This window comes from Schistocerca piceifrons, chromosome 4 (assembly GCF_021461385.2).
Source record: "Schistocerca piceifrons isolate TAMUIC-IGC-003096 chromosome 4, iqSchPice1.1, whole genome shotgun sequence".
In the NCBI taxonomy this organism is placed as follows: Eukaryota; Metazoa; Arthropoda; class Insecta; order Orthoptera; family Acrididae; genus Schistocerca; species Schistocerca piceifrons.
The window spans coordinates 620,977,915-620,997,683 of NC_060141.1; the positions used below are offsets into that span (position 1 = coordinate 620,977,915).

Below are 19,769 nucleotides of genomic sequence, written 5' to 3' on the forward strand. Positions count from 1 at the left end.
TAGTTCATGAACCACGGGCAACGTATGAGTGGCCAAGTAAGTGGTCCCGACAGTCGGGATACCAGTTACTTTGGAATAAGGCTTGGCATCTCGGACATATTCTGAGTCGTGGTCACCTTTGTGCTCATACGGCAAAGACTACCAAATCCACCGGTTAGTCCCTCAGCCGTTAGGGGTAAAACCCAATGGGACTCGGGGCCAGTAAGGCTAGCAACCTGCTTCCCTGGTACTTTAAATATGATGCTGGCAACAATCAGAGCAAAATGCCTCGGACCTTTGGAGGTGACGGAGTCCCAGCTCTAACTGACAAACCAGGGACTCCTAAGATACGACTTGGCAAACAAATGATAATGAGATGGGGAGCTATTAATATCAATGGGAGCTACTCTGGGAAGAAGGTAGAACTGGCTGAGGCTGCAAGTAAGATGGGGCTGGACGTTTTAGCTGTTAGTGACATTCGGGTAAGGGGTGAGAAAGAAGAGGTAGTGGGGGAATACAAGGTCTACCTGTCAGGAGTCAAAGCAGGAATAGCACAATGGGGTGTAGGGCTTTACATCAGGAAAGAAATGGAACCCAGCGTAGTTGCAATAAGGTGTGTAAACGAACGACTGATGTGGATAGATTTGACAGTGTCTAGCAAGAAAATTAGGATTGTGTCAGTATATTCGCATTGTGAAGGGACAGATCAAGATAAGATGGATAGTTTTTATGAGGCACTCAGTGATGTAGTTGTTAGAGTAAAGGACAAGGACAGTGTTCTGCTCATGGGTGATTTTAACGCCAGGATTGGAAATCGAACAGAAGGGTATGAAAAGGTTATGGGTAAATTTGGAGAGGATATGGAGGCCAACAGGAACGGGAAACAACTCTTGGATTTATGTGCCAGTATGGGCTTAGTAATCACAAACTCCTTTTTAAACATAAGAACATTCACCGGTATACTTGGGAAGGCAGGGGAACCAGATCTGTCATTGACTATATAATAACAGATCAGGAATTCAGGAAGGCTGTGAGGGACACACATGTATTCAGGGGATTCTTTGATGACACTGATCATTATTTAATCTGCAGTGAAATTGGGATTGTGAGGCCGAAAGTGCAAGAGGTCAGGTCCATATGTAGGAGGATAAGAGTGGAGAAACTTCAGGATAAGGAAATCAGGCACAAGTACATAACAGCGATCTGAGAAAGGTACCAGTTAGTTGAATGTAGTCAATTACAGTCTTTGGAAAAGGAATGGACAAGGTACAGGGACACAGTACTAGAAGTGGCTAAAGAATGTCTTGGAACAGTAGTGTGTAAAAGTAGGATGAAGCAAACAGCTTGGTGGAATGATACAGTCAAGGCAGCCTGTAAAAGGAAAAAGAAGGCGTATCAAAAATGGCTACATACCAGAACCCACGTAGACAGAGAAAGTTATGTTGAAGGAAGAAACAAAGCCAAACAGATAATTGCAGCATCCAAGAAGAAATCGTGGGAAGACTTTGGAAACAGGTTGGAGACTATGGGTCAAGCTGCTGGAAAACCATTCTGAAGTGTAATTAGCAGTCTTCGAAAGGGAGGTAAGAAGGAAATGACAAGTATTTTGGACAGGTCAGGAAAACTACTGGTGAATCCTGTGGATGCCTCAGGCAGATGGGGGGAATATTTTGAAGAGTTGCTCAATGTAGGTGAAAATGCGATCAGTAATGTTTCAGATTTCGAGGTAGAATGGGATAGGAATGAGGATGGAAATAGGATCACATTTGAGGAAGTGGAAAAAATGGTCAATAGATTGCAGTGCAATAAAGCGGCTGGGGTGGATGAAATTAAGTCGGAACTCATCAAATACAGTGGAATGTCAGGTCTTAAATGGCTACACAGGATAATTGAAATGGCCTGGGAGTCGGGACAGGTTCCATCAGACTGGACAAAAGCAGTAATCACACCAATCTTTAAACATGGAAACAGAAAAGATTGTAACAACTACAGAGGTATCTCTTTAATCAGTGTTGTGGGTAAAATCTTCTCAGTTATTGTTGAAAGGAAAGTGCGAGTATTAGTTGAGGACCATTTGGATGAAAATCAGTGTGGGTTTAGGCCTCTTAGAGGTTGTCAGGACCAGATCTTTAGCTTACGGCAAATAATGGAGAAGTGTTATGAGTGGAACAGGGAATTGTATCTATGCTTTATAGATGTAAGAAAAGGCATATGACCGGCCGGCCGCTGGTGGCCGAGCGGTTCTGGCGCTACAGTCTGAACCCGCGCGACCGCTACGGTCGCAGGTTCGAATCCTGCCTCGGGCATGGCTGTGTGTGTTGTCCTTAGGTTAGTTAGGTTTAAGTAGTTCTAAGTTCTAGGGGACTTATGACCTCAGCAGTTGAGTCCCATGGTGCTCAGAGCCATTTGAGCATATGACCGGGTTCCTAGGAGGAAGTTATTGTCTGTTCTACAAGATTATGGAATAGGAGGCAAACTTTTGCAAGCAATTAGAGGTCTTTACATGGATAGTCAGGCAGCAGTTAGAGTTGACGGTAAATTGAGTTCATGGTTCAGAGTAGTTTCAGGGGTAAGACAAGGCTGCAACCTGTCTCCACTCTTGTTCATATTATTTATGGATCATATGTTGAAAACAATAGACTGGCTGGGTGAGATTAAGATATGTGAACACAAAATAAGCAGTCTTGCATATGCGGATGACTTAGTTGTGATGGCAGATTCGATTGAAAGTTTGCAAAGTAATATTTCAGAGCTAGATCAGAAATGTAAGGACTATGGTATGAAGATTAGCATCTCCAAAACGAAAGTAATGTCAGTGGGAAAGAAATATAAACGGATTGAGTGCCAAATAGGAGGAACAAAGTTAGAACAGGTGGACGGTTTCAAGTACTTAGGATGCATATTCTCACAGGATGGCAACATAGTGAAAGAACTGGAAGCGAGGTGTAGCAAAGCTAATGCAGTGAGCGCTCAGCTACGATCTACTCCCTCCTGCAAGAAGGAAGTCAGTACCAAGACTAAGTTATCTGTGCACCGTTCAATCTTTCGACCAACTTTGTTGTATGGGAGCGAAAGCTGGGTGGATTCAGGTTACCTTATCAACAAGGTTGCGGTTATGGATATGAAAGTAGCTAGGATGATTGCAGGTACTAGTAGATGGGAACAATGGCAGGAGGGTGTCCACAATGAGGAAATCAAAGAAAAACTGGGAATGAACTCTATAGATGTAGCTGTCAGGGCGAACAGGCTTAGATGGTGGGGTCATGTTACACGCATGGGAGAATCAAGGTTACCCAAGAGACTCATGGATTCAGCAGTAGAGGGTAGGAGGAGTCGGGGCAGACCGAGGAGAAGGTATCTGGATTCGGTTAAGAATGATTTTGAAGTAATTGGTTTAACATCAGAAGAGGCACCAATGTTAGCACTGAATAGGGGATCATGGAGGAACTGTATAAAGTGGGCTATGCTCCAGACTGAACGGTGAAAGGCATAATGATGATGATGATGATGATGATGATGATGGTGATGATTTCCTTCTTCCTCTGCCCCTCTTCCCAGTAACCATTCCTTTGTTTTGGGTCTCCTCTCACCCAGTATTCTAGACAATGTATTTCTCTCATCTCCTTTTCTATATTTGTGACTACTTTTTTAGCCTTTGTAACACAACCTCATTCATTACTTTATCTGTAAATTTCACCCTAACAATCTTCTCCAGATTCACATCTGACAAGTTATTGAGCATTTCTCCTCTCTCCGGCGCCGTTCATGTTTCAGCTCTGTATGAGGCAACACTACCTACACGACACTTCTCTAATTATTTACTGAACTGTTTATTCCTCCCCCTGTAAACCATGGACCTTGTCGTTGGTGGGGAGGCTTGCGTACTTCAGCGATACAGATAGCCGTACCGTAGGTGCAACCACAACGGAGGCCAGACGAACGTGTGGTTCCTGAAAAGGGGCAGCAGCTTTTTCAGTAGTCGCAAAGCCTACAGTCTAGATGAGTGTCTGATCTGACCTTGTCACATTGAGACAAACGGCCTTTCTGTGCTGCTACTGCGAACGCCTGAAAGCAGGGGGAAACTACAGCCTTAATTTTTCTCGAGGGCATGCCGCTTTACTGTATGGTTAAACGATAATGGCGTCCTCTTGGGTAAAATATTCAGGAGGTAAAATAGCCCCCATTCGGATCTCCGGGCGGGGACTACTGAGGAGGACGTCGTTATCAGGAGAAAGAAAACTGGCGTTCTGCGGATCGGAGCGTGGAACGTCAGATCCCATAATCGGGCAGGTGGGTTAGAAAATTTAAAAAGGGAAATGGATAGGTTAAAGTTAGATATAGTTGGAATTAGTGAAGTTCGGTGGCAGGAGGAACAAGACTTTTGGTCAGGCGAATACAGGGTTATAAATACAAAATCAAATAGGGGTAATGCAGCAGTAGGTTTAGTAATGAATAAAAAAATAGGAGTGCGGGTAAGCTACTACAAACAGCATAGTGAACGTATTATTGTGGCGAATATAAACACGAAGGCCACGCCTACCACAGTAGTACAAGTTTATATGCCAACTAGCTCCGCAGATGACGAAGAGATTGATGAAATGTATGATGAGATAAAATAAATTATTCAGGTAGTGAAGGGAGACGAAAATTTAATAGTCGTGAGTGACTGGAATTCGATAGTAGGAAGTGGAATAGAATGAAACGTAGTAGGTGAATATGGAATAGGGGTAAGGAATGAAAGAGGAAGCCTCCTGGTAGAATTTTGCGCAGAGAATAACCTAATTATAGCTAACACTTAGTTTAAGAATGATGAAAGAAAGTTGTATACATGGAAGAGGACTGAAGATACTGAATGGTTTCAAATACAGAATATAATGGTAAGATAGAGTTTTAGGAACAAGGTTTTAAATTCTAAAGGGCAGATGTGGATTCTGACCACAATGTATTGGTTATGAAATGTTGATTAAAACTGAAGAAACTGCAAAAAGGTGGGAATTTAAGGAGATGGGACCTGGATAAACTGACAGAACCAGAGGTTGTAGAGAGTTTCAGGGAGAGCATTAGGGAACGATTGACAAGAGTGGGGGAAAGAAGTACAGTAGAAGAAGAATGGGTAGCTTTGAGAGATGAAATAGTGAAGGCAGCAGAGGATCAAGTTGGTAAAAAGATTAGGCCTAGTAGAAATACTTGGGTAACAGAAGATATACTGAATTTAACTGATGAAAGGAGAAAATATAAAAATGCAGGAAATGAAGCAGGCACAAAGGAATACAAACGTCGCAGAAATGAGGTCGACATTAAATGCAAAATGGCTAAGCAGCGATGACTAGGGGACAAATGTAAATATGTAGAGTCATGTGTCACTAGGGGTAAGATAGATACTGCCTACAGGAAAATTAAAAAGACCTTTGGAGAAAAAAGAAGCATGTAAAGGCTTTTTAAATTTGCGCTATCAGTCACGCACTTTGTTGACTGCTGTGTTATTTATTTAGGGACATGTTTCGAAGGAATATCTCATCTTCAGGCTAAATGGCACTACAAAACAGTTTTACAATAAGGTCTTACTGATGTTACATAGTCTTTTCGTAAATGCTGTGGTTGTTTTTCTGGCGTGGCAGTCTCTTTGTGATGAACTGAGATGTTCACGACGAGACTGCCACGCCAGAAGAACAAAGATAACCATAAAATTTACGAAAAGACTATGTAACATCAGTATGATCTTATTGTAAAACTGTTTTTGTAATGCTACTTAGCCTGAAGATGAGGTTTTCCCTCTAAACATGTCATTAAATAAATAAGTAATACAGCAGTCAACAAAGTTTGTGACTGGTAACGGTAATTTAAAAACCGTTTACATATTGCTTGAGACAGTCACGGTCGAAAAATAGTCAAAATGGCTTCAAAAGAGAACCACTTGCAAGAATGTCACGAGCTCAGATGGAAACCCAGTTCTAAGCAAAGAAGGGAAAGCAGAAAGGTGGAGAGCGTATATAGAGGGTCTATACAAGGGCGATGTACTTGAGGACAATATTATGGAAATAGAAGAGGATGTAGATGAAGATGAAATGAGAGATATGATACTGCGTGATGAGTCTGACACAGCAGTGAAAGACCTAAGTCGAAACAAGGCCCTGGGAGTAGACAACATTCCATTAGAACTACTGATAGCCTTGGGAGAGTCAGCCCTGGCAAAACCCTACAACTTGGTGAGCAAGATGTATGAGACAGGCGAAATACCTCAGACTTCAAGAAGAATATAATAATTCCAATCCAAAGAAAGCAGGTGTTAACTAATGTGAAAATTACTGAACTATCAGTTTAATAAGCCATGGCTGCAAAATGCTAACACTAATTCTTTATAGACAAATGGAAAAGCCGACCTCGGGGAAGATCAGTTTGTATTCCGTAGAAATGTTGGAACACATGAGCCAATACTGACTCTACGACTTATCTTAGAAGATAGATTAATGAAAGGAAATCCTACATTTATAGCTTTTGTAGACTTAGAGAAAGCTTATGACAATATTGACTGGTACACTCTCTTTCAAATTCTGAAGGTGGCGCAGGTAAAATACAGGGAGGGAAAGGCTATTTAAAATTTGTACGGAAACTAAATGGCAGTTGTAAGAGTCGAGAGGCATGGAAGGGAAGCAGTGGTTGGGAAGGGATTGAGACAGGATTGTAGCCTAGCCCCTATTTTAATCAGTCTGTATATTGAGCAAGCAGTAAAGGAAACAAAAGAAAAATTCGGAGTAGGAATTAAAATCCACGTAGAAGAAATAAAAACGTTGAGGTTAGCCGATGACATTGTAATTCTGTCAGAGACAGCAAAGGAGCTGGAAGGGCAGTTGAACGAAATGGACAGTGTCTTCAAAGGCGATTATAAGATAAATATCAACATATCAAAACGAGGATAATGGAATGTAGTCGAATTAAATCGGGTGATGCTGAGAGAATTAGATTAGGATATGAGACACTTAAAGTAGTAAATGAGTTTTGTTATTTGGGGAGCAAAATAACTGATGATGGTCGATGTAGAGAGGATATGAAATATAGACTGGAAATGGCAAGGAAGGTGTTTCTGAAGAAGAGAAATTTGTTAACATCGAATATAGATTTAAGTGTCAGGAAGACGTTTCTGAAAGTATTTGTACGGAGTGTAGCCATGTATGGAAGTGAAACATGGGCGATAAATAGTTTAGACAAGAAGAGAATAGAAGCTTTCGAAATGTGGTGCTACAGAAGAATGCTGACGATTAGATGGGTAGATCACATAACTAATGAGGAGGTATTAAATAGAATTGGGGAGAAGAGAAATTTGTGGCACAACTTGACTAGAAGATGGGATCGGTTGGTTGGACATGTTCTGAAGCATCAAGGGATCATCAATTTAGTTCTGGAGGGCAGCGTGGAGGTTAAAAATCGTAGAGGGAGACCAAGAGATAAATACACTAAGCAGATTCAGAAGGATGTAGGTTGCAGTAGGTACTGGGAGATGAAGAAGCTTGCACAGGATAGAGTAGCATGGAGAGCTGCATCAAACCAGTCTCTGGACTGAAGACCACAACAAGAACAATTGTTTATTTAACGGTGTATAGAAAATGCTCCTCCTCTTGTGAAACAATTCTTTTACGTAGCTGTACTTGTTCTTATTTCTTGATTACTTGTTACGTTACTGGTAATTTGGATCCGAGGTACCTGAAGTTGTCAACTCGTCCCACTAACACATCACGAACTTTCACCTTTACCTTCCTTGATTTCCTTACAAAGATCGCTGTCTTAATACTTTTCAAACTTTTCTTCATTCCATGTTGCTCACAGATGTTGCTCAGTTCTTTTAACACATTATTAACTGTCTTTTCATTTTAACTCAGTAACACCAAATCATCAGGAAATTTTATGCACTTCATTGTTATTCCTCCTTTCGTCATAGCACATTTTTTTTGGAAACAGTCTCTAACTAAATCATCTAAATAGATATTAAACAGTGTAGGTATTACCCAACAGCCTTGTCTAATCACCGTCTAGTGGCGTAGCTAGGTAGTCCGGCACCTAGTGCGGAGGTTTAACTTGTCATCCCCCCTACCCCTCTTACCAGCCAGCGCCCCAACTCTACAAAATCATCAAATATTATTTTTTGTGGGGGGCGGGGGAAGCTGGTTTTGGTACAAGTGGGTAAGTAAGCGAACTATAATGTTAATAATCTTGCAAAAAGTGTTTACGATTAAAAACACGCAAGAGAAACGCATTTTTATAGCTAATATAGTTTAATTGATTGTTAATGAAGCAGTAAAAATAACAGTGAAAGGTGACGTTAAGTAGTTTGGAATCTGCTTCTCCCAACTTTTTCTGTCACATATTTTAAATTGAGTCATCAAAATCGATGCCTTTAGCCACACTTTTTTTCGAGCCACAAAATCGCCGAACTAGAGAGCCGTGCTTGACTCCTAGTGAACCTAAGGTAACTCTTTATCAATTTGAGTTTTGAAAAGCTGCTTTCACATGACGCTATCGAAACACACAACGTTTGGAAAAAGCTCAACGCCAAAGTAAGTTTGTGAACAGATGCGGTAAATTCATATTCATGCACGAACTATAAGAATCTTAAAGATGTCCAGCCGAGAGATTCTTCCCTTGGAATTTTGGCAGCTTGCAGAAACCACCCGAAAAATTCATATTCATCCATGAACTGCAAGAATCTTAAAGATATCCAACCAAAAGATTCTTCTCTTTGAATTTCGGCAGCTTTCAGAAACCTTCTGTGTCGCTGTCTCATCATAACTGTCAACTAACCTTTATAGAGTAGCGGGAAGTTCAATTCTGAGATTTTAATCAATTTGTTGGGCTCTAAAGTAGCAAAACGATCCGATATACGTTTCACGATTACGCAACGTGTATCGCTTTCTCACAGAAACCTGTCGATGCACTCTAACACTGACTTTTTTAGTTCCTGTAGCAAAATCAGCGTCTCATCTGCAGCCTTCTAGGCGCTTCAGTCTGGAACCATGCGACCGCTACGGTCGCAGGTTCGAATCCTGCCTCGGGCATGGATGTGTGTGATGTCCTTAGGTTAGTTAGTTTTAAGTAGTTCTAAGTTCTAGACGACTGATGACCTCAGATGTTAAGTCCCATAGTCCTCAGACCCATTTGAACAATTTTTGCAGCCTTCTCTCCAGACATCATTTTCCTCTTCCTGATAGTTCTACCACTTTTCCCACAGGAATGCTCATCTCGTACTTGGCAAATCGATGTGCTTCATCAAAAATGTAGTTTCTCTTGCCTTCCAGAAAGAGATTTAGACTTATTATCTTCATAATGTACATTCCGAAGCTGGTCCCAACAGTACGTAAATATACAAACAACACAAAAACGAGAAATAACACAAAGCAGACAACAGAGTTTGAGCAGCTCCTCTGGTTTTTATGGTTTCTGAAGTATCAGACAGTTTCTCAGTGACATCGTCAATCTTTTAAAAGCCCTGAAAATCAGGCTCAACAACCTCGTAGTGTACCTGAAAGTCTCTTAACTGTAACTCCAACGTCTTTCTCACGAGTCGTCCTTGTGTGTGTAGGAGCTGGGTTAAACACATAATACAAACTTGTCAAGAACCCAAAAAAACTACACATAATGGAACCGATGCTACAGTGTGTAATCCGCATAGATTGAGGGAGTGGTATGCACAACGTACGAAACAATGCCTTAGGATTAAGTTCGCAAATTTATTTCAAGTTGTAGAGGGCACAGACATCAGTCCCAAATAATGTTTATTGTCGTATCCTTTACTACTTGAAATATATTCAGCTGCTAGGCACATCTCCTTCCACATGAAATCCAACCTGGTAACTGGATTAGCAATAATCATCATTTACGATTAACTGCTGTACGCTTTACTACGCTGTACAAACTTCCCTACCTTTTACTATGTATCTTTTCCCAATTAGTAGCAACAGTATCATTACATCTCTCATACCTTTCCCCTCCCGAAGACTAGCTGTTCTTAATCTAATAATATCTTAACTTTTGATAACAATCGAATATTCATTCTTCTTACACGGGAATTTCTCCTGAGATTTAGTGCTAAGATAGCCCATTGATATGTCTTGGGGAGGTATCGATAAGTGATACCAAAATTTCAGTGTCAGCAAGTAAATAAAGTGAGAAATAGCTGATGTGTCGTGGGGTGGTATCGATAAGTCATACCGAAACTTCAATGCCAGCAAGTAAATAAAGTGAGAAATAGCTGATGTGTTAATTTAAAACAATGGGATCACGTGGAGTGTTTGTGAGCAGAACGACGGGACGTGTTGCAGTAATCAGCGCTCTGGTGAGCGCGGCGTTCAGCGTGCTGGTGCTGTGGTCGGTCGGTTCGGCGGCGACGCTGGCGCTGCTGACGCTCTACCTGGCCACCGTCAACGTGTACGGCGCCTGCATGGTCGGCGTCGTCGTCGCCATCTTCCCCACCACGCTCAGGTGAGTTGCCTTAGTCGGAGAAAAACGTAATGCATTCGAAAACTCAGACGACAGTACGAGGTGCATTCAAGTTCTAAGGCCTCCGATTTTTTTTCTAATTAACTACTCACCCGAAATCGATGAAACTGGCGTTACTTCACGACGTAATCGCCCTGCAGACGTACACATTTTTCACAACGCTGACGCCATGATTCCATGGCAGCGGCGAAGGCTTCTTTAGGAGTCTGTTTTGACCACTGCAAAATCGCTGAGGCAATAGCAGCACGGCTGGTGAATGTGCGGCCACGGAAAGTGTCTTTCATTGTTGGAAAAAGCCAAAAGTCACTAGGAGCCAGGTCAGGTGAGTAGGGAGCATGAGGAATCACTTCAAAGCTGTTATCACGAAGAAACTGTTGCGTAACGTTAGCTCGATATGCAGGTGTGTTGTCTTGGTGAAACAGCACACGCGCAACCCTTCCCGGACGTTTTTGTTGCAGTGCAGGAAGGAATTTGTTCTTCAAAACATTTTTTAGGATGCACCTGTTACCGTAGTGCCCTTTGGAACGCAATGGGTAAGGATTACGCCCTCGCTGCCCCAGAACGTGGACACCATCATTTTTTCAGCACTGGCGGTTACCCGAAATTTTTTTGGTGGCGGTGAATCTGTGTGCTTCCATTGAGCTGACTGGCGCTTTGTTTCTGGATTGAACAATGGCATCCATGTCTCTTCCATTGTCACAACCGACGAAAAGAAAGTCCCATTCATGCTGTCATGGCGTGTCAACATTGCTTGGCAACATGCCACACGGGCAGCCATGTTGTCGTGTGTCAGCATCCGTGGCACCCACCTGGATGACACTTTTCGCATTTTCAGGTCGTCATGCAGGATTGTGTGCACAGAACCCACATAAATGCCAACTCTGGAGGTGATCTGTTCAACAGTCATTCGGCGATCCCCCAAAACAATTCTCTCCACTTTCTCGATCATGTCATCAGACCGGCTTGTGTGAGCCCGAGGTTGTTTTGGTTTGTTGTCACACGATGTTCTGCCTTCATTAAACTGTCGCACCCACGAATGCACTTTCGACACATCCATAACTCCATCACCACATGTCTCCTTCAACTGTCAATGAATTTCAATTGGTTTCACACCACGCAAATTCAGAAAACGAATGATTGCACGCTGTTCAAGTAAGGAAAACGTCGCCATTTTAAGTATTTAAAACAGTTCTCATTCTCGCCACTGGCGGTAAAATTCCTTCTGCCGTACGGTGCTGCCATCTCTGGGACGTATTGTCAATGAACGCGGCCTCATTTTAAAACAATGTGCATGTTTCTATCTCTTTCCAGTCGGGAGAAAAAAAATCGGAGGCCTTAGAACTTGAATGCACCTCGTATATAACACTTACACTGCACCGTTTAGTATACTGATACTGTATTTATAACCAATTACTGTACTTAGATGCAGTATAATGATACCCTCTGTAAGGTTTTTTTAGATTTGACCACGGAATGCCTAAAGGGTGTTTGCCTATCGGACATGAAATCAAATTTACGAAAACACACAGAAAAGAATACATCTAATTTAGAAACTGTTTTAACTACTCAAACTTACTCCAATGAAATAGAATACGGTCGGCAGCCTAATTAGGCATAGAAATGTGAACTATTTCTTTTAAAGAAAAGGTAGCCAGTTTTAGTGGAAAAACTCAGCCTATACTTCTTTCCTACGAAAGTGCAATGAACCCAGTCACAAAAAAAAGTTGTAGCGGGTAAAAGCAGTAGCAGAAAGACATTCACATTCTCACGAACACAAGAGACACTGTTACACTCATCAACATTAAATACTTTGTCAAAACTGAATAACTTCATCAACACTACAGATGCAAGTCACTGCTAAACTGGAGACTGGGCATGGGCCTAGTCTTATTTCATCAGATATTTTCTACACAGTACAAATTTGAATAAAATTCAGCTGCAGTACGATTCACACTATTCTTTAAAATCAAAGAAGTAATTGTTTTCATGCATAATGGCATTCATAGTAACATTACCTTCAGTGAGAATAAAACAGTAAGTGGGTGCTCATAAACTGATATTACGCCTTTTAACACATAATGTGCACAAAACGTAACATAAATTTCAAGAGCAGTTGGAGCTTTCTATAATTAAGTAACTTTGTGCATTTTGAGCAACTTTCAATGGGGGAGGGGGGGGGGTCCCTAATCTTGACTACTATAGTAAAGCAAACTAAACACACTTTCCTGAACAATCTGAAGAATGCCAACTTAGGAAAACAGTTCTTTGTAGACTGACTCACCCTGTGTGCTTTTTTAACAGATTCTACAGTCAATATGTTCACTAGGTATTGCTTCTCAAATCAATTATTAAGAACATTTGCTTTAAACTGACCTCAAAATGGTTTGTGTCTATTTGTTATCATCTCAGTTGTATACTTTTTAAAACAGAAGTAATTGGAAGGGATCACAAAACTTTAAAATGAAGAAGTTCAATTATTGGGAGGCTTTCACAAAAGCTACACTTCCTTCCTTCCTCGACTTCACCAAATTCCACAATAATTTTAGATAAACTATTTCACTCAAATTTGAACAAATTTAATCAGACAATTGTCTTTCTTGTTTTGATAATCATTTCTCACAATCTGGACAGTCGGAAATTATAGTTCAAAAGGAGAGGATCCTGATCTGTGTTATGATAGGGAAAACATATCTGCCCCGATAGCTGAGTGGTCAGCGTCACGGATTGTCGTCCTACGGGCCCGGTTTCGATTCCCGGCTGGGTGGGAGATTTTCTCCGCTCAGGGACTGGGTGTTGTGTTGTCTTCATCATCATTTCATTCCCATCCGTTGCGCAGGTCTCCCAATGTGGCCTCGAATGTAATAAGACCTGCACCAAGGTGGCCGGACCTGCCCCGCAAGGGGCCTCCCGGCCAATGGTGCCAAACGCTCATTTCCATTTCCATACGCAAAAGATCAAGGTAGGTACATAACTTTTGGTATGAGTTACCTTGTATTTGCACATACTAAATGTGCTGATCCATCACTTTATAAATCTGTGATTCCTCCTCTCTGTTACAGTGATTGCGCAATATTGGTGGCGAGTATATGATGGCAGATGGACTTGCAGTTGTAATTGATATGCTCTGTTATTTTCTTCATGGCGACGATCATCAGACTTTTTAATAATTTCAGGCCACAGAGCATTGTATTAAATCCATTCATCCACCCGGGGCTTTGGCGTAATAAATCCAAGCACTAAAAGCCTCACTCGCAACCTGCACAATGCACTTTCCAATCACTAACTGCCAACTGTACTATAGCTAGTCTCCGACTGACTCTCATGTCCACCTTTTTACTCGCACCAACCGCAATTTTCGCGTGCTAAATAACTTCAGTTTTAGAGGGGAACCACTCCATCTTTTATCATAACATGAAACAAGAGCCCTAAGTGTGGATCAGCAGTTACATAGTAGCAAGTAAAATGTAAATGTCGTGTGACTAGGGCCTCCCGTCGGGTAGACCGTTCGCCGGGTGCAAGACTTTCGATTTGACGCCACTTCGAGGACATGCGGGTCGATGGGGATGAAATGATGATGATTAGGACAACAACACACCCAGTCCCTGAGCAGAGAAAATCTCTAACTGAGCCCTTAGGGCTGACATTCTGTCGCGCTGACCACTCAGCTGCCGGGGGCGGACAGCAAGTAAACATTTTTAAGCAAACAATGCATTTATCCATATTAACAAATCAATACAAAATTGTTTAACCAAAATCATCCATTTCTAAATACAACCAAAGAAATTAGTCAGCAAAGAGAAAACATAGTACAACATATCAAAGAGCACATATTAAAGAAAATACACTTTATGCAAAGCATAATTAATCAGAAGAAAAAAGAAAAAAAATTTATAATATCTTACCATGGTGTTGCAAGTAGGCCAAAAACTTTTGTCAATAAACAGCAATTAGTAGTAAAATACAAGCTAGATTTAGAGAAAGAAACTCCACGAACAAAGGTTTTTGAAATTTCTAAAGGGCCATTAGACGACTACTGATTAAAATAAGTAGAAAAGTACAGGGTCATTCCTAAATTAAAAATCGTAGGATTTAGGGGATGAGGAAATAAAGACGTGAGGACTTGTCGTGTGGCGTCTCAGTCGGTAGAGCACTTGCACGTGAACGACAAAGGTCCTGGGCTCGACTCCCGGCCTGCCCACAGTAGAAAACGTTTGTTTTTCCAGACATGTTTATTAAAGATAATGAAAGAAACATTATTTGCCAATATGTATTAACTCTTCTTCTTTTCTTCTTTAGCGTTTATTCCATTTAGTACAGACTCCACTGTATTCGCCGGCCCGTGTGGCCGAGCGGTTCTAGGCGCTACAGTCTGGAACCGCGCGACCGCTACGGTCGCAGGTTCGAATCCTGCCTCGGGCATGGATGTGTGTGATGTCCTTAGGTTAGTTAGGTTTAAGTAGTTCTAAGTCCTAGGGGACTGATGACCTCAGCAGTTAAGTCCCATAGTGCTCAGAGCCATTTGAACCATTTGGAACCACTGTATTCAGGATTTGACAAATTTGTTTTTGTTTAAGTGTGCAGCAGCATACCCTTCCCGTAAGCGCAGTCGTCATTTATCAAAGGAAGAAATCGTGTCGGCCAACTGCCTGTGATTCTGTAAACTTGGTTTTGTGTGTAAACGTATTTTTAATTGTTTGCACGGCCTGTTTTCTAAAATGGAAGTAGGGAACCAATCCAGCATTTGCCAATAGGGGCGTTAGAAACCACGAAAAGAGCACACTCAGGCTGGCTGATGTACCAGCCATGAACGGTAATCCACTGCGTGGATTCGATCCCGATCTGGCTCTCATTCCTGTCTCGCAATCTGTAGCGCGCTGCACGTAAAGCTGTCGGCACACGGACCGTTCCGTTCATTCGAACGTCAACGATGAGCGTGCAGATTCCAGCGTCTTGCTGAACGCTCAGAAACGACGCGGCCTGTGCATAAGGTACACGTGTCTCAAATTCTGTACTCGATCGCAGCCCGCAGTTGTCGGCTGTACGAAGTGCACAGCTGTAAAATTCTGACGTTAGCTGCATCAAAACGATCATTTCCTCCCTTGTCCGTGTGCTAGTCACGTTGTTCAGTTTGTAGTATACAAAAATAAAAACGTCAATATGCAGGAGTATGTTATAAGGCAAAAAGAAATGTACCATTACCAATCAATAAGGACATCGACTTAAACAGTTTCATTACAAATAGTGCGATACAAATTTACATTAGTTCCCTACGTAAGATAAAAATTATTTCGTCATTCTCACTTTTCAGTAAAACTCTAAAGTCATACTTAATTTACCACTTTTCTATTTAGTAGCAGAATCCTTACTTGTTTCCAGAATGAAATTTTCACTCTGTAGCGGAGTGTACGGTTTTATGCAACTTCCTGGCAGATTAAAACTGTGTGCCGGACCGAGACTCAAACTCGGGACCCTTACCTTTCGCTTGCAAGTGCTCTACCATATATTTTTTTAAATCTCATTTTGTTCTATTGTTCGTTGACTTTGTTCGTGACGGGCGTCCGATGACACTTGTTCAGGTTATTCGTTGATCCTTCACTCAGTTTTTTATTACAGAGGTTAGCTAAACCCTCTGACCGAACACGCTGAGCTACCGTGCCGGCCTTTTTTTTCTGTTCGTGTTCGTTCGTTTCATCAGATCGGGGCGGACGTCGCAAGACACCCGTTTCAATTCGTCGTTGATCCATTAACTCAGGGCAGCTAACCCTCTGAACGAACACGCTGAGCTACCGTGCCGGCAACCATCTGCTGAGCTACCCAAGCACGACTCACGACCTGTCCTCACAGCTTTACTTCCACCAGTACCTCGCCTCCTAACTTTCAAACTTGACAGAAGCTCTCCTGCAGACCTTGTAGAACTAAGACTCTTGGAAGAAAGGGTATTGTGGAGACATGTCTTAGCCGCAGCCTGGCGGATGTTTCTAGAATGAAATTTTCACTCTGCAGCGGAGTGGGCGCTGATATGAAACTTTCTGGCAGATTAAAACTGCAGAGTGAAAATTTCATTCTGGAAACATTCCCCAGGCTGTGGTTAAGCCATGTCTCCACAATATCCTTTCTTCCAGGAGTGCTAGTTCTGCAAGGTGTGCAGAAGTCTGGAAGGTAGGAGTCGAGGTAATGCCGGAAGTAAAGCTGTGAGGACGGGTCGTCAGTAGTGTTTGAGTAGCTCAGATGGAAGAGCACTTGCCCTCAGAAGGCAAAGGTCCCGACTTTGAGTCTTGGTCCGGCACACAGTTTTAATCTGTCAGGAAGTTTTACAACATGTTATATACAAGAATTGAGACAAGAAAGTGCAAAATATCTAATTTCAAGTAGCGCAAGCTGTCTTGTAGACAAGGCCAGTCGAACAAACTCCTCAGGAAGAGCCCACTTGTGTTTATAGAAAATCGAATATTATAGAATATACTTCTATTAAACTACTAAGAAACTGTCAGAACCTACTAGAAAACGTGAAGATTTGTGTTGGATTCTCCAACAGTTTATTGAAAGTAACTTCTTCTACAATACAATAGCTGGCTGCACAATAGATGTAGACGTCAGTCTATCTAGCTGGAGATGCGGTTCCTCTCGGTCGGCTGGTACTTCGATCGGCGGTGCAGTACGGCGGCTTCGGTGATATCTTCTCGGAGACTCTACTATAGCGGTTGCCATTAACAGTGGACGAAGACTGGTCTGCCTTTTTTTTCTTTATTGTTATTTTAATCACCTTATACAAAGGCGGGCTGTCAGCAGCATATTACGCTGCTCTTCAGCCGCGAGTGGTACAATAAGTATGACATATAGGTGGCACAGATAATACAATAAAAACGGTGGGCAAAAACTGTAGACACGAAAAACAATAAACATGGAGCCGTTCACGCTGGACGAGAAAAAACATTAACACCAGTTGACACGGCGCACAAAACACGGACGACTGCGACGGCACAGGTGAACAGTGGTGGCGTGACGGTGAAAGAACACTAAACACAAAACGAAGGCACTCACACAAGACACTGATGGCGATGATCTCCGGCGCGCGAATGTTCACTGAGCGTGTACGAGTCCGGGGACCTGCCAAGAGAGGAGGAGGGTGGGGGGTGGGAGAGGGAGAGCAGAGATGCCACGGGCAGGGGTGATAGAGGGAAGGGAGGAAGGGGGAGGGGAAGCCCGGGGGAAAAGGGGTGGAGGAAGGGGGGATGGGGGGAAAAGGAGAGAGAAGGGAGGGAGGGTGTCCAAAGGAAAAGACACAGGAAGTGGGAGGGGAGGATCAAAGTTGATAGGAGGGGTAGATGGAGGGGAGGAGGACATCATTAGGGAGGAGGAGCTGGCGGAAGCCACCTTGGGAGAGGGTAAAGAGGGTGGAGAGATGGAGACAGAGTGGGACGTGGGAATACAGGCGCGGCAGTGGGCGCAGGTGACAGAGGATGGGTGAGACAAGCAGGTGACGAGGATCGAGTTTACGGGAGGTGTACAGGATCCGTATCCTTTCAAGGAAAAGGAGGAGTTGGGGGAACTGAATGAGGTCATACAGGATCCGCGTGGGGGAGGGGAGATGGATGCGATAGGCGAGGCGGACGCATGGTGTTCAAGGATCTGAAGGGATGTGTAAAAGGTAGGGGGGGGGGGCGGAGATCCAGGCGGATGAGGGATTTATAGGTGTGGTGTATGGTGGAGGGGTCCAGACCCCATGTATGGCCGGATAGGAGCTTGAGGAGACGGAGTCTGGAGTGTGCCTTGGCTTGGATGGTCCAGAGATGGGGGGTCCAGGAGAGGCAACGGTCGAGGGTGACGCCAAGGTACTTAAGGGTGGGGGTGAGGGTGATAGGATGGCCATAGATGGTTAGATAGAAATCGAGGAGGCGGAAGGAAGGGGTGGTTTTGCCTACAATGATCGCCTGGGTTTTGGAGGGATTGACATTGAGCAACCACTGGTTGCACCAAGCGGTGAACCGGTCAAGATGGGATTGGAGAAGGTGTTGGGAGGTAAAACAACGGTTTATCAGGTTTAAGGAACATCAGGATATGGGAGATTTTCCACAGGTCGGGGTAGTAACCAGTGGACAGGACTACATTGTAGAGCCTGGCCAGGGTGGAGAGGAAAGAGACAGGAGCTTCACGAAGGTGACGGTAGGTGACACGATCGTGACCAGGAGTGGTGTTGCGTTTTGTGCGGAGTGTAGCAATCAGGTCCTGTGTAGTGATAGGGGCATTGAGTTCCGTGTGTGCAATGTTGTCCAAGTACTGGAAACCAGGAGCGAGGGGAGGGACAGAGGTGTCAGTTCAATCGCGGACATCCGGGTGGAGGGAGTAATCGAACTGGCGATCATCGGGGATGGAAAGGACATTGGAGAGATAGGAGGCAAAGTGATTGGCCTTACTAAGGGGATCAGGGAAGGGGCGATCATCATGGAGAAGAGAATAGTAGGGGGAGGGTTTAGTTCCGGTAAGGCGACGGAAGGCTGACTGGTCTGCCTTCGACCGGCCGGGCCTATATAGAGAGCTGGAGCCAATAGAAACACGGCGTAGGAATCCGTGGCCGGATATGTCGCGGCGACCTCTGCAAGCAAAGGTTCCTATTAATCGACTGGAATCTTCGGCGTGTTTACCTGATGCCTTCGCCTGTTTGGCTGTTGATTTGTTTCCCTCATAGCGTGGCTGTTTTGCGGTGCTGCCTGCCATTTAGGGGAACCCGATGGCAGACAGTACAGTTAGTAAAAAGTATTTGTATCCAATGAGACGCGCACCAGCAACATATCTCCAGCCACCTTACAATACTCCGCCTTTTCTCATTACGCTACACCGAACACAGACGAGGTCCGTCGCATTGATGGATGCTGCATGTGCCGTTGCCTTGAAACGACATACTTTCATAAGACGCAAGTTACAATAATTCTTTAACCACATATATGATGTTTCCAGTCGTTTTATTACATAAATCAACGACGAGTTTTCGAGGGATCCTCAATTTTCTGGTGTTTAGAAATGGCATATATACATTTGAGCTTCAACTGAAAGCCAATATGGTCTCTCACGACTGTGTAGCTGAAGAGGGAGGGCGTCGAGGGCTAAGAGAAAGACAGACCGCGGCGCGTACGTCACAGAACGTGACCCTGCAGGTCTTAAGAGTGCCAGCAGCCGTATTCGGCGGGGTGTTAGTAACTACTTCAGACCAGTCTAATAATGCTTAACTGCGCATTTAAATGCACGCAAGCTCTTGATAGCACACGATGAAGTTAATATCTTTAGTGGGCAGCTTTTCATGGACA

At 43.3% G+C, this 19,769-nt stretch overlaps 1 protein-coding gene across 1 annotated transcript in view; it reads left to right on the forward strand.

Annotated features, from left to right (window-relative positions):
- The window catches only part of LOC124796069 (synaptic vesicle glycoprotein 2A-like), a 121,949-nt gene that overhangs the window by 94,034 nt on the left and 8,146 nt on the right, over positions 1–19,769 (forward strand). The window contains exon 9 of the mRNA XM_047260155.1: positions 10,290–10,449. Within this exon, the coding sequence (XP_047116111.1) occupies positions 10,290–10,449 (160 nt within the window). The remainder of the gene's footprint in view (positions 1–10,289; positions 10,450–19,769) is intronic.